Consider the following 14,908-nt stretch of genomic DNA (forward strand, 5'->3'; position numbering starts at 1 on the left):
AAAACAGAGCATACGAGATGTCTTCAACCCTTCAAATTTGTATCACTCAGTCAACTAATACTATAATACTTGATGCATAATTAGTATTATATTTATTTTATTTCTTTTATAAATTTATAATGTATACTGTAAAACACATTTTATAAAATACCTTATAATAGCTACCAACCACTTTAAAATTCTGTAACACTCATATCAATTTACAATAATGTGCATAATGGTCTCCTATTGTTCTCATTTTGACTTTTTATTTAAATCTATTAATCTTTAAATATTTATATACTGAACTCTACCAGCACTTACAATCTCTTCCCAATAGAGGGTGTCAAACATATTTGTTTCTTATTTTCACACATACATTTCACGATCGCCACTATTTTTTTCATTTTCTAATTACATATGTTCCTTGTCTGTAACCTGTTGATAACAATAGCACCTTCTCACAGAGTTGCTGTGTGGATTAAATAAATTAATACATGTAAAATATAGTACTATACATGTAAGCTAACATTATTATATCTCACATATACTATAGAAAACCAAACTACAATTCAACTGGCAACAGTAGCAATAAAATTAGGACTAAAAGAGCCTCCTCATGAAATAGAAAAATTATAATCCTTTGCAGCACAACAAATTTTAAAAGAAACTCAATTGGTTTGAAAAGACTAAACTATTATTGAGGTATGAAGGCAGCTATCTCCCCAAAAGTGTTAAGAGTGGCAGAGTAGAGTCTACAAGAGCTAATCAGTGTAGCTTTATTGTCTAGAAAAGAGGAGTAACAAACATTTATTAAGTAAAAAGACTGCTGGACTCAACTGTGGAGATGATCAGACTTTAGATTTTCAAAATGAAGAAAGATATATGACTGACTCCTGCTGTGGTAATTCCTGGAAACGAGGAATTGTTCTTGGTCTGTGAATGATGCATATCCAGATCATTCAAGACATAGAATCAAAGAGAATTCCTGAGGATGAAATAGAAAATGCTGAGAACTAAAAGAAGTGATCCAAAAAATCAAAGTGTCATCCCTAAAAGAATATGACTTTGAGGCAGTTAGACTATTCTTCAAAAGAAGGAATGGAAATATATAATTTTCTTCCTTGAACATTAAAGAGCCTTTGCAAAGGGCAACTTTATCAACAGTAGAACAGTTTTATCCCGAGGAAATTTAGGTTTAATTGTCACCAGTAAGCCTTCAATGTTCCATGAGAAGCAATGGAAATATGGGTATATGATGACCATACCTATGGAAGTCCCTAGTTAAGTTGATGATTCAAAAAACAAACAAACAAACAAACTAACTAACTAACTAACTAAAATAACTGCTTTCTTGCTACCCAAGCAGATTGGAAAAGATATTTAATTTGGCTTGGTAAATTAAAAAAATGACTTCTAATTCTAGCCAAGATGAATAGGAAACATTATTCTGCCTAAATCAACAACAAGAAAAGAGAGCATCTCTCTCTCCCTCTCTCTCTCTCTCTCTCTCTCTCTCTCTCTCACACACACACACACACACACACACACACACACACACACGTGTGACACTGAATAGTAGATAGTAAGAAATGAAGAACAGTGCTTCCTGGAAGATGGGAAATAAATGTAACCCAAAAATAAAAAGCCAAATGAATGGCAGCAAGCATTTATTTGGGATCAAAAAGAATTATAATTCGGACAGCAGAGATTAAGGCAGAAACCCAAATAGAGTCCTGATTACAGGGTGAGGACAAAGGGGTTTTATGAGAAAAGAAAGAGAATAATTATATGAATAGAAGAAAGAAGTTTCTATTGGTGCTTAAAAGCTGAATTATTCTTTAACTATACATGGTTAGTTACTCATTCTGTCATCAGAAACGAGTTCATAATCATCAGTCTTTGTGGTCAAGATGTCTGCTTTCCTGTTAACTCTGTGAACAGTTGTTTGTAAGATAATGTTGTTTTGGCCCAATCCAAAGTTATTTTGCCCAATACAAACATTCCATAGTTTCAAGGAGCAAGGTAGGCAAGGCAGTTCATCTGGAATGGCTACTCTGGCTCCATTTTTAAAATGGCTCTACTTATGTCAACTTTTCACAATGGTAAGCCCAATGATTGCTCCAGTTTATTTCATTGATAGCAATGTTAAAATTGAAATTATACTTCAAAATTATCTCACAAATAAAAACTCTGGTGCACTGGTGAATTCTACAAATAATTTAAGTAAAAACTTAATAACAATCCTAAATAAGCCTTTTCAAGGGATTTAAAGTGAGGAAATATGTCCTAATTTATTCTATGAAGCCACTGTAAAGTTGATATTAAACCAGACAGAAACAAAAAAAGAAAACTGCAATATCTATTGTATACACAGAGGCAAAATTTCTAAACAAAATTTTAGGAAATTCAACCTAACAAAGGATCAAAAGGATAATACACTATGACCAAGCAGAGGTTATCCCAGGAATGCAAAGCTGGCTTAACATTCAAAAATCAAGGTAATTTACTATAATAACAAACTAAAATGGAATATATAGGTAGATGTAGATATAGGTATATTCATCTCAATAGATGCAGTAAAAACATTTGACAAAACCAAACATTCGTTCCTGATAACACTTCTCATCAATTTTCCTCAGCCTGATAAAGGGCAACTATGGAAAACCTATAGGTTATATCATGATGAACAAAGAAAAACTGAATGACTTCCTCTGAATATTAGGAAAAAGACAAAGAGAATTTTTTTTTACATAACTGATATTAGTTTAGCAGAAGCCTAGAGAGGATTCAACATTATGAACAATTTTATTGAAAGAAAATGTCACCTTTTACATACTATGTTATCTAATGACTTTCAATGTAATGAGACAACTATTGTAATGGTTTGGTTTATTCGAGTCCTCTCACATTAAACTGTGGCTCAGAGAACATTTAGTGATAGCATGTTAAATCAAATGTTTTCCCAGCAATATATAAAAATAATCGATTAATTATTCAGAAATCTTTAGAATAATTTGTCATAATAATTTGTTCATCATTTGTTAAACAGTTTAGCAGGAAGATAAAAGGATCAATTTTGAATTATTGATTTATTTATTGATATATAAGCATTTTCACATAATTATTATTGTATAAGCTGTTAAATATTTTGATTATCACTTCTTTTAATAACCACTAAAACAATTGAATCATAAGCCAAAACTCTTCCTATAATAAAAACTTCTTGTCCCGATGGCAACTCCTGTCAGCTCTTACAAAACTTCAAGGGGGAAATTATTTCAATGTTACATAAGACTGACTCTCCAGAATAAAAAAAGGAGGAAAAATTCTCCATATTTTAATAATATTAAGACAAGTTGTAGTCTAAAATATGCCACGATTAGTTTGAGGAAATCTAATAATGCTTTGTCCTGATGATGGACATATATACAATTCTAAATGAAATTTAGGAAAATCCTGTAAAAATGTGTCTCAAGACAAATTCAGATATAATTGAAAAATATTTTCCATTTTCTGTTCACTCCTCTCCTGAAACAAGGGATGACATCTTATAGGACTTATTTTGGTGAGGGAAAAGGACAAAAGGAAGAGAAGGAAAAGAGGGTTGACAATTACAGTTATATCTCGGGACACAGGGAAGTGTAAGGTGGCTTTGTACATTTCTAGTTATTTCTAATGAATCTCACCTGCCCAGGATTATATATTGGGGATGAAAACCAAGTAACTAGGAAATATTTTGAATTCTTTTTTAAATTAAATTTATTAGGGTGACATTAGTTAATAAAATTAGATAGGTTTACATAATTCAATAATAATTCATATGTATTTGACACTCTTTACCTTTATCTACCTTCCCCTTCCCCCTTTACCCTCTGGTAGTCACTAAACTATTGTCTCTGTCTGAGTTTTTTGTTTGTCTTGCTCATTTGTTGCTTTCAGTTTTATATCCCACATGTGAGTGAAATCATATGGTTCTCAACTTTTTCTGTTTCACTTAGCATGATTATCTCAAGATCTATCCATGTTGTCAGGAATGGCAGTATTTCACCTTTCCTTATAGCTGAATAATATTCCATTGTATATACGTACCACACCTTCTTTGTCCAATCATCTATCGAAGGACACTTCAGTTGTTTCCATGTCTTGTCCAAGGTGATTAATGCTGCAATGAATGTGGGGGCACATATATCATTACAGATAAAAGTTTTAAAATTTGGAGGTAGATGCTTTACTCTGAATTCTTAACCATTGTTCTGAAAGTTCCATTCTATTACAGCACCAAGAAACTTTACCTTAGATTTAGTTAGGCAACAGACCATCAAGTGGCAACTAACTGCAGTTGCCTCCAGGGTTTGCTTCTGGAGCCAGAATCCTCCAGGACTCCTGAGCAGTTCTGTACATCCTTCCCTGGATCACACCATTCTACTTATTTTTGAATATGTTTGCTCATATTTTATAAACTTTTTCTTACAATTTTAACATGTTTAGAGGGAAGGAAATTTTTGAAATAAGTCAAAAAAGAGACTATAAGCCTCTGGAAAGACTCACCAAAGAATAAGATAATCTTTACTAAGGAGACATTCTCTAGCTATTTCAGAAAACAAAATAAATAAATACGATACATTTAAAATGCAATAGAACAGATGAGAGAACATAGAGAAATAAGATTCTCATGTGACTTAACTTTTAAGAATTAAAATAAACTTTTTCTACATAGCATATAGAGTATATATCTATAAAATTATAGTGACTTCATATTGCTCTAAATTACAAAATACTAATTTCTTAAAATATTCTATTACATTCCAGATCATTTATTTATAATATAAGAACAACTGAAAGATATGTATAATTTTACAAGGCTCAAAAAACAATACTATACATAAAAAATTTGTTGAATCTCAAAGATGAAAGCAGGATAATTATCTACTTAATAGTAAAATACTAAGAAAAATTAAAGAAAAAGAACAAAGATATTAAAAATGGCAACAGTGAAAAAAATAACAGATTATTACAATTAATGTAAATGAAGTGGACCCCTCCCACTTAAGAATAAGATGTTTCTGTTGTGCATATGTGGAGGTGAAGTGAAGAGCTTATGTTTTAAAAAGTCACAGCTACAAAATGCTATATAAAAAAATTAAAGGAACATCTGAGATCTCGCCCCCTGGCAATATGTTGTCAGTTTGGCTCAATAAACTCTTATAAAAATTTAAAAGAAAAAAAATTAAAAATCAAAGTTTTAATAAGATATACCAGATAAGTATTTTTAAATAAGCCAAGTGCCACACCAATATTAAGTAAACAAGAATTAAGGATAATAAAGTTATAAATATAATAAAGAAATGTATCTATATTAATAAAATATGTAACTAAATGGCATATATTATATAATACCACAAATCAAAAACTATGAGACAATTACCAAAGAAACACAAACAATAATTTAACATAATCAGTTTATATCAGAAAGCAAAAGCTAATGATATTAGAGAGAGTCGAATAAAGTTATTAATACATTTAAGTTAACAAATCGCTTTACAATATTCAAAGCTATAGAGGATAAACTTTCTCTGAGCCACTGCCACAGAATCTTTACCTCTACAGCTTTGGAGTCAGAAATTTCTGTGTTCCAGCTCTGGCCCTAGTTGTTATTAGCAATGTAAAAATGAGCACATTATTTAATTCCTGAGGTATAATTTCTATACTCATAAAACAAACGAATTTAAATTATGCATTTAATACATGTTACCTTCACTATAAGTCTGATTTGAGAATTAGAGAAATATATGAGTACTTTATACCCACGTTAATTAGTCTCCCAGTACCTCAATTTCCTCATTTGAAAATGGTGATCAAAATTATATATGGCATATGGTACTGTCTTTTGTGTATCATCATTCATTATTATAAAAGATCATTTTATATTGAGAAGAAAATGGAAAAACAAAAATTAGTAGAATGTTATTGACACACATTGTCCATGTGAAGAATTGCTTCTCAAATAATACTTTGTGGGTTCCCTTTCTGTAGGAGTAGTAAATCTAAGGATGATACTCCTCAGAATACAAACCTAGATCTTTGTAAAAGAAAAGGCCTTTTACCGAAAAAGGTTCTATGTAACCATTACCATTCCGTTTTGCCACCTACACAATGGGGCTATCATCTTTTTCAACTAAATATCAGTTTAGTTGCTTTGCAGAACAAAAAGTTAAAGAATAGTTCACATGAAATGATATTATTTTAATTATTCAGAATAACTACTCTGAATATTTTCTTAATCAAAATAAAACTGAAATCAAAGATTATTACATCATAAATTGAGAACATTTTTATATATTCTAAGGAGATAAAATAACGATGTATAGACCTATATTGTTAGAAGTATTATTTTGTAAAACAGAAAAATATTTGTTGCCATATATAAAAATATCTTTGATATAATTTTACAAGAACTAAGATAACTAGGACCCTTAGAAAACAAAATTTGTCCACTATACAATAGTTTTACAAATATCAGTGAATCACTTCCTGCATAATATCCTTTTCATAGCATCTTTCACATCTCTGTTTCTCATACTATATATTAGAGGGTTTAACATTGGTATTACAAGCGTGTAGAACACAGCTACGATTTTGTTTTGCTCTGGTGAGGAGATGGCCCCAGGTTGGGCATACATGAAGAACACAGTCCCATAGAATAAACTCACCACTGCTATATGGGAACCACAGGTGGAAAAGGTCTTACTCCTGCCATGGGTTGCAGGGATCTTCAGGACAGTGGAGAGAATATAAGCATAGGAAACCAGAATGACAGTTGTAGTGGTGATGATGATGAGAGCAGAGAGAAAAAACAATACGATCTCATTTACATAGGTGTCATCACATGCAATGTTGATAAGGGCTGGGACATCACAGAAAAAGTGATCCAACCTGTTTTCTCCACAGAAATGCAAACTGAAGGTGGAACTCGTTTGGACTATGGAGTTGATGCTTCCACAGATATAGGATCCAGTTACCAACCAAACACAGACTTTCTGGCACATGTGCACAGGGTAAAGGAGAGGGGAGCAAATGGCGGAGAATCGATCGTATGCCATGACAGCGAGAAGAAAACCTTCGGTTGTGACAAACAAGGCAAAGAAGAAAAATTGGGTTGCACAGCCATTGTAAGAAATTTTCTTTTCATTAGTCAAGAAGTTGGCTAAAGTTTTGAGAGAAATGACTGTGGAGTAGCAGAGATCTAAACAGGCCAAGTTTCTAAGGAAGAAATACATTGGCGTTTGAAGTCTGGAGTCCATCTTAATGACAATTATCATGCTGATATTTCCCACCACAGTAACCATGTAGATCAGCAAAAATACTAGGAATAAGAGGATCTGCAGCTTTGGAGGGGTTCTGAACCCTAGCAGAATAAACTCAGTCACTTCTGAGTAATTTCTATTAAGCTCATTCTTCATAGCTGAGATACAGGTGGAAACGAAGAGAGAAAAAAAATGAAAGAAGTGACTAGAGTGGCTAAAATACTTGTTTTAGTAAAAATAACTAAGAACCAACATGGAAAAATTGTTTCATATCATATTGATCCCAATATTTACAGAACACCAATGAACATAAAGAATGAATTACTACTTTTAAAAAGCCTTTCTAGTAAAGAGTTCAATCTGACTGGTTAGCCTTTTTAGATATACTTATTTGCAAAATGATGCAGATTTGTCCTCTAAGTATGCTTTGGGGAAATGAGGATTCTAGGAAAATATCTGGAAACAAGATCTTTTTTTTTCTTTTTGGTTTTATTATCAGTTTACTGCCATTGAGAGTTGCCTCCTTTAGTGGAAGAATCTTCTCAGAGATATTAATATCCACTTAAGGTTATATTTGGAGCAAAAAATTTGTCCAATTAATGGTCTTATTTTATTTTTTTAATGGTTAGTTTACCCACTATAGAAAAACAATACACAAAGACTGTACCTATCTTTCTTTTATTAGAAGAAAGACTTCAGATCCTGTCAAAAGCATCATCCTTTTACACATTAACCTCATATTCTTATTTCTTCCATTACTTTTGTCCCTATAGTGAAATATACTTTCAGTGGCGCAGTCCATCTGCTAAAAACAGAAGTAATTCTTGCTTATGTTTTCTAAACACAATGATAAACTCACCACCGCTCTATGGGAGCCACAGGTGAAGAAGGTCTTACTCCTGCCGTGGGTCGTGGGGACCTTCTGGACAGTAGAGGGTATATAAGCATAGGAAACCAGAATGACAGTTGTGGAGGTGATGATGATGAGAGCAGAGAGAATAAACAGTATAATCTCATTGACAAAGATTAATTTTCTCCTTTCCTCACTCTTTCCCTCTCTCCCTCTCTCCTTTCCTTCCTTCTTTAGTTTTCTTTGGATTTTGCAGATTAGAATGCAAGTGGAGAATTCTAAGATATTGGGCAGAGATTTTCCTCTTTTCAGAAATACAGATATCTGTGCATATGAAGGACAGAAGGCACACAGGACAATTTAAAAATAGCTACAAGTGAAGAAAAGGGAAGAAATATGTATTTAAACAAGGCTGCATTATATTTATTTGGACTTATACTATTATGACTATAAAATATCCTTAACATACATCTGAAAAAGAGAAAAATTTTTTTCTAATTTAATAAATAGGGAAATTGAGAAAAAAACTTGAGGCTTATTTATTATGGTCATGAGATTGAGCAGCACAGTGGTTTACTATTCAATAATCTATCACACAATGTAAAAGAAAACTAACAAGTAATAAATTTATGAAAATTTTTTATAATTTTATAATTATAAAAGTTAATTATATATGTAAATTTATATAGAAATTGCATAATTATAATAAAATTATATGTGACATAAACTATAAAATGTCTAGTTATTTCTGTGATTGTCATTATTATGACCATACTAATTTTGACATTCTTTTAAAACAGGCTGAGATTATGAAAGTACACTAGAATCAACTTGGTCTAGTTCAATATCTTGTTTTTGAAAAAATTAAGGTAAACAGCAACATTAACTGATTAATTTTAGAAGGCAGAAGAATGGCCAAAATAAGCTCTAGTAGAGCCTATCAACTACAAAAATGCATGCTTTCCCAAAATTCACAATTTACATAAACAAATTTCTGGTTTCAACAGAAAAACTGGAAAAAAATGTAACTAATACTATCTAAAAGAAAAGAGTGTTGAAAATAAATGAGTTAAATATGAGATATTCTCAAGAATGATACTACTTCTTATCTTAATAAACCCTCAACTGTATGTGAAATTGAGTACATTCATGAAGAAACAAAGTATGAAAAGCGAACCTTAGTTTAACAGGAAGCTTTTCTGTAACAGGGATTGCTGGTTCCTCACTGTTCAGATCATGACTCAACACTCCTAAGCTGAAGAAGTACTAGCAGAAATTCTAGCTCACTCGCTCTCTTTCTAATTTTACTGTACTTTTTCATTGATTAAACCAACAAATAGACCTGGGATGGGTCCTGAGAGAAATACTCTCATGATGAGGGAATCCAGAGCAGTGGGTATACTCCCTCTGCAAGATATTAACCAGGGACCAAGGTATCTCTCACCAGTAATGTATTTTGTATCACAATGCAAAAAGAAAAATGAGAATAGTTATTAATTAGGAAATTAATCAGACTTTTAGAAAGTTAGAAGGGCTCTCTGGAAAATGTGAGAACTGATCTTCTATTTACAGAACAAAATAATGTTTAAAAAACACATTTGAATGAGAAGTACCTGATTCTTTACTTTTATGGCTTGCACAGAGGGACATTCATGATTTTCAATTTGAATAGATTATGACCCTTACTTTTAGAAATTCATTTCTTATCTCTGCTGTATATACATCATGCTTATATCAGAAGAAAATTAATACAGAGAATAATCTAAAGAGTTAACGGAAGAGTTGTTTTAAAAGAGGGAATCTTGAAGTAACAAAGGTTACTTTGTTGTAGGGGAAAAGGAACCCTCAGAACTGCTGGTAGGAAATTAACTTTGTACAACTACTATGGAAAATAGTATGGGGAGTCCTCAAAAAGTTAAGAATAGCATTACCATATGACCCAGTAATCTCTCTTCTGGGTATTTAACCCAAAAATTCAAAAGTATTTATCTGTAAAAATATGCACCCTGATGTTCATTGTAGCATTATTCACAGTAACCAAGACATGGAAACAATTTAAGTGCCCTATGTTTGATAGATGATCAGATAAAGATGGGGTAGATACTCAGTAAACAATGAAATATTACTCAGCCATAAGTGAAGATGAAATACTGCCATTAGCAACAACATGGATGGGTCTTGAGATTATCATGCTAAGTGAAATAAGTCAGACAGAAAAGTTGAGAACTATACGGTTTCACTCACATAGAATATAAAACTGAAAGCAACAAACAAGACAAACAGAGACTCATGGACATGGACAACAGTTTAGCGATTACCAGATGGGAAGAAGCGAAGGGGGAGTTAGATAAGGGCAAAGGGAGTCAAACATATGATGACAGAAGGAAATTTAGCTTTGGGTGTTGAACATTCAATGCAATATACATATGAGGTATTATTGAATTGTACACTTGAAACCCATATAATTTTATCAACGCCACCCCAATAAATTTAATAAAATAAAATTTAAAAAAGATCCTAGGAGCCTGGGAATTTCTCGAAGAGTGAGAACCACAGTGAAGTTTGCCCACTAGGTGCTAGAACCAAAAACAGAAACACCCCACGAAGCATACTGAATAAAAAAGAAATTCCCTCTCTTCATCTATTCCCAGTTCTGCCATTATAGTGTGAAACTAGCCATAGATGACACATAAATGAATAAGTGCGACTGGATTTGACCCACAGTAATGAACACTACTCTAGAAAATATCAAGATTCCTCAATTAACATTTTGAGAAATAATCTTACATAAATATTTTCAAGACTTTCCACAATCATGTCCAATGCATTTCAAAATGATCCTAATTTATCCCTCTATCCTTATATATTCCTCTAAGTACTTCTTTTATGGTATCCCAGAAGATTAGATATATCATAATTCATTATAATTTATTTCAAATTAAATAAAAATTTAGTTTGAGTTCTTTTTTATCTGTGGATTTTAGGAAGTGTTTATTTTCAATAACTAAAGTTTTCTAGTTATCTAATTGCTATTAATTTCCATATTAGGTTGACCATTATTAAAGTATACTGAATGATTTCGATCTTTGGATTTACTGAGGGTTTCCTGATGTCCCATCTATCACAGTTAGAAGTTAACTGTTTCTTACATATTTATAAGCATTAGCATATTGTTATTGATATTGCTATTGTGGGTAGATTAAGGATGTGAAAGAATATACTGGATTCTGGTGCATTTTTTAGATTAGACACCCAAGCTCCTCCCACGTGCTTTCTTGTTCAAAATGTTGGAAAGTCAAAATGTCTCCTGCTACTAGGGTTATTGACACAGATTTTGTTCTACCAAGTAGATCCATACAAACAAAATTTAAAAGGGCACAGGGAGTAGGGGATCAACTTTCTATTCCTTTTGATTCTTTTTACCAGTTAGGAAGGCTGTGAAGCATGTGGGCTTTTATCTGCAGCATTGTTCAGTCCCCAAGTTCCTGCAGAAACTCACTGGTTGGACAAGGAGTAGTGACATCTTTTTGCTTTTATGCATCTATCTGATCCTTGATCACATTACGGTACTATGTTTTTAAATTGTACCTCCAATAGTAGCCTCTCTTTGTGAATTAATCCTATATTGCTCATTACAAGAGTCAACCAGAAGTTCCTCTGGCCTTTCCAAATTTGATAGGTCTATATTCATTCACCTTAAGGAATATTTTCTTGTTTAAAATACCTAAACTTCCTCTCCCTACACTAACTGTATTATAATAAGGAGAAACTCTGCCTCCATATCATTTTGCTATCTATACACTGAAAAAAAAAAAAACCCACATAAAATCTAAAAATAATTTTTAACTAAAAAAGAGACTTAATAAAAATAGAATTATAATAACTTATTGAAATCTTAAGAGAAAAAATGACATCCTTATAATATTAGGCTCATTAAATAGAGTAGTATGTCTCTGGTTTTAATGTACCTTTTAGGCACACAGTAGTTAAGGCATTTTTAAATATAGGCCCTGATCTCTTTAAATATTTTTATTTTTAGAAATAATTTTATTGAATGGTATCATGTCTTCCATTATATTTTCTAATTGTTTAGTATTTATATACAGGAAAGCACAGAACTAGCAAACTCTGGGTCTGTGATTTGGAGGGCACCTGTCATATCATGAATATACTGCATAAATACAGATAAACCATAATTTGGAGTGAATTTTTGTCTTTTTTAAATCATAGGAAATATAAACATAATTTAAAATAGTCATTTATCTAACACTTTTTTCATATAATACAAACTTTTAAGTCTGTTTCTCTATGCCTATCAATACATATGCTATGATAATTACCAGAAGATTTTGTCAATGAAGAAAACGAAGTCCAGAGAAAGTTTCCAAAGGATATACACAACCAGAAAAGGAAAGTTCCTTCTATTTGGACAATTATTAGACTATTTGTCTGTAGCTGAGGTCACTGCAGTCTTCATGGACAACAGCCCTGGAACCTGCACTTATGTCGCCATAATTGACTTTATGATTATCCTCTCCCAGTGGAATCCAACACAGAGGATGAATAAAATCTCAATGCTAAAATATCCTGAAGAAAGGTTTCACAGGAGTGAAAATAACTGAGGACATCATAAACATCTGCTGTTGATACTCTAGCAGATAGATGATCATAGGCTCTGGATGATATAGGTTGCTATGATCCTTACATAGTCATGATCATCCCATTATCCTTATTTTAAGACATGAGCATAAGTACAGGACTTCAAGGACTTTCCCTAAGTTTAATTGCCTTGACTAAAGAGTGAGATCCCTTGAACTGATGCAGCATTGGTTGAAAGTCATTCTTTGGAGTGTAAGAATTAGAATGTTCACCAGTTTCTCTATGCTTCAAATAATGGTGGGTTATGACATTTTTAACTAAACAAGTACTAATGGAAATTAAATATTTATAGTGAGGCAATAAAAATCCGTTTAATTGGGGGACTGGCATTGATCTTAGAAAATGCACATCTATTTGGAAATAACTTTAGAAAATTTTATTTTATCTAGACAGTGATTTTTGATATTAATTTTAACATACTACATATTTTTATTCTATTTTCAAATAGGGCTATAGTAATAATGGAAACTAAATATATTGAGGCAAATATGATAAAAATACTTTAAAAAATATCTATTACTGTCATGTAATGAATCAAATACTGATTTGGCTATCATAATAGCTAGAAACACTATAATAGAAATTATATGTAATACTCCTATTTTGAATTATATGAAATACTATTTTAGATAAATATAATTCATAACTACAAATATATTAATAGGAATTCACAATGTGAGTAAATCAGATAATAAAATGTGCTTTCTTGTAGAACTCACTGCAAAACTATGATTTAAATACAATTACAAAAGAACCTCTATTACTGCCTAATAGAAAAAGGTTTGGAAGCCTAGTGTTATCTAATCCAAGTTCTTGATTTTCCATGACATTAAAATTTTTGTTAAAAAAATTCATAAAGCCCTAAATAATTTATTTCTACATATAAGAAAGTATTCCTGTCATTAGGATAAAAGCCAAGAGTTCGTTTATTTTGCCTTGTGCCTCTCAGCAGGTTTCTGCCATGGGTGACAGGGGAACAAGAAATCTCTCAGAAGTGACTGACTTCATTCTTATAGGCTTCCAGGTCCGCCCAGAGCTCCACATTCTCCTCTTCCTGCTTTTTCTACTTGTATATGCCATGGTCCTTCTAGGGAATGTTGGGATGATGGCCATTATTGTGACTGATCCCCGCCTGAACACACCAATGTATTTCTTCCTAGGCAACCTCTCCTTCATTGACCTCTTCTACTCGTCTGTTATTGCCCCCAAGGCCATGATCAACTTCTGGTCTGAGAGCAAGTCCATCTCCTTTGCAGGCTGTGTGACCCAGCTCTTTCTCTTTGCTCTCTTCATTGTGACTGAGGGATTTCTCCTGGCAGCCATGGCTTATGACCGCTTCATTGCCATCTGCAACCCACTCCTCTACTCAGTCCAGATGTCAACACGTCTCTGCACTCAGCTGGTGGCTGGTTCCTATTTTTGTGGCTGCATCAGCTCAGTTCTTCAAACCAGCATGACATTTACTTTATCCTTTTGTTCTTCTCGGGCCATTGACCACTTTTACTGTGATAGTCGCCCACTTCAGAGACTATCCTGTTCTGACCTCTTTATCTATAAAATGATTTCTTTTTTCTTGTCCTGCATCATTATTTTGCCTACCATCATAGTTATCATTGTTTCTTACATGTATATTGTGTCCACAGTTCTAAAGATGTGCTCCAGTGAAGGACGAAAGAAAGCCTTCTCCACTTGCAGCTCTCACCTAGGAGTCGTGAGTGTATTGTATGGTGCTGTCTTTTTTATGTACCTCACTCCCGACAGATTTCCTGAGCTGAGTAAAGTGGCCTCCTTGTGTTACACCCTAGTCACTCCCATGCTGAATCCTTTGATTTATTCTCTGAGAAATAAAGATGTCAAAAAAGCTCTGAGAAAATTCTGAAGAAAAATATTTGTATTTAATTCTACTTTAAGAACGATATAACTGAAAAGCCCAGACATTATGACAATTTGGGGAAGCATCGACTCAAAGAATGTACCCACTGATTTTAGAAATATTTATTTTTTTAGAGAGTTTATTAGAATTCTGTGTACTTAGGGCTTTAGAATACATTTAAACTATATTTTGCTTGGCTGTTAATTTTGGAATGGAATGGCTTTCTTCATACTTCATACT

At 32.6% G+C, this 14,908-nt stretch overlaps 2 protein-coding genes across 2 annotated transcripts; one reads left to right on the plus strand and one right to left on the minus strand.

Annotated features, from left to right (window-relative positions):
- Window positions 1-6,506: 6,506 nt before the first annotated feature.
- LOC107508014 (olfactory receptor 12-like) lies at window positions 6,507-7,442 on the minus strand. Its single transcript, XM_016139495.2, has one exon. It carries the CDS (start codon window positions 7,440-7,442, stop codon window positions 6,507-6,509), a length of 936 nt encoding a protein of 311 aa, XP_015994981.2.
- A 6,284-nt stretch (window positions 7,443-13,726) lies between these two features.
- LOC107508013 (olfactory receptor 9K2) lies at window positions 13,727-14,674 on the plus strand. The gene has a single exon (XM_016139494.2). It carries the CDS (start codon window positions 13,757-13,759, stop codon window positions 14,672-14,674), a length of 918 nt encoding a protein of 305 aa, XP_015994980.2. The 5' UTR covers window positions 13,727-13,756.
- Window positions 14,675-14,908: the final 234 nt, after the last annotated feature.

The sequence above is a fragment of the Rousettus aegyptiacus genome, unplaced genomic scaffold, assembly GCF_014176215.1.
Source record: "Rousettus aegyptiacus isolate mRouAeg1 unplaced genomic scaffold, mRouAeg1.p scaffold_m13_p_2, whole genome shotgun sequence".
NCBI classification, from domain to species: Eukaryota; Metazoa; Chordata; class Mammalia; order Chiroptera; family Pteropodidae; genus Rousettus; species Rousettus aegyptiacus.

Coding starts and splice junctions, on each gene's coding strand:
- LOC107508013 (XM_016139494.2), top strand. CDS start 13,757: ATGGGTGACAGGGGAACAAGAAATCTCTCAGAAGTGACTGACTTCATT.
- LOC107508014 (XM_016139495.2), bottom strand. CDS start 7,442: ATGAAGAATGAGCTTAATAGAAATTACTCAGAAGTGACTGAGTTTATT.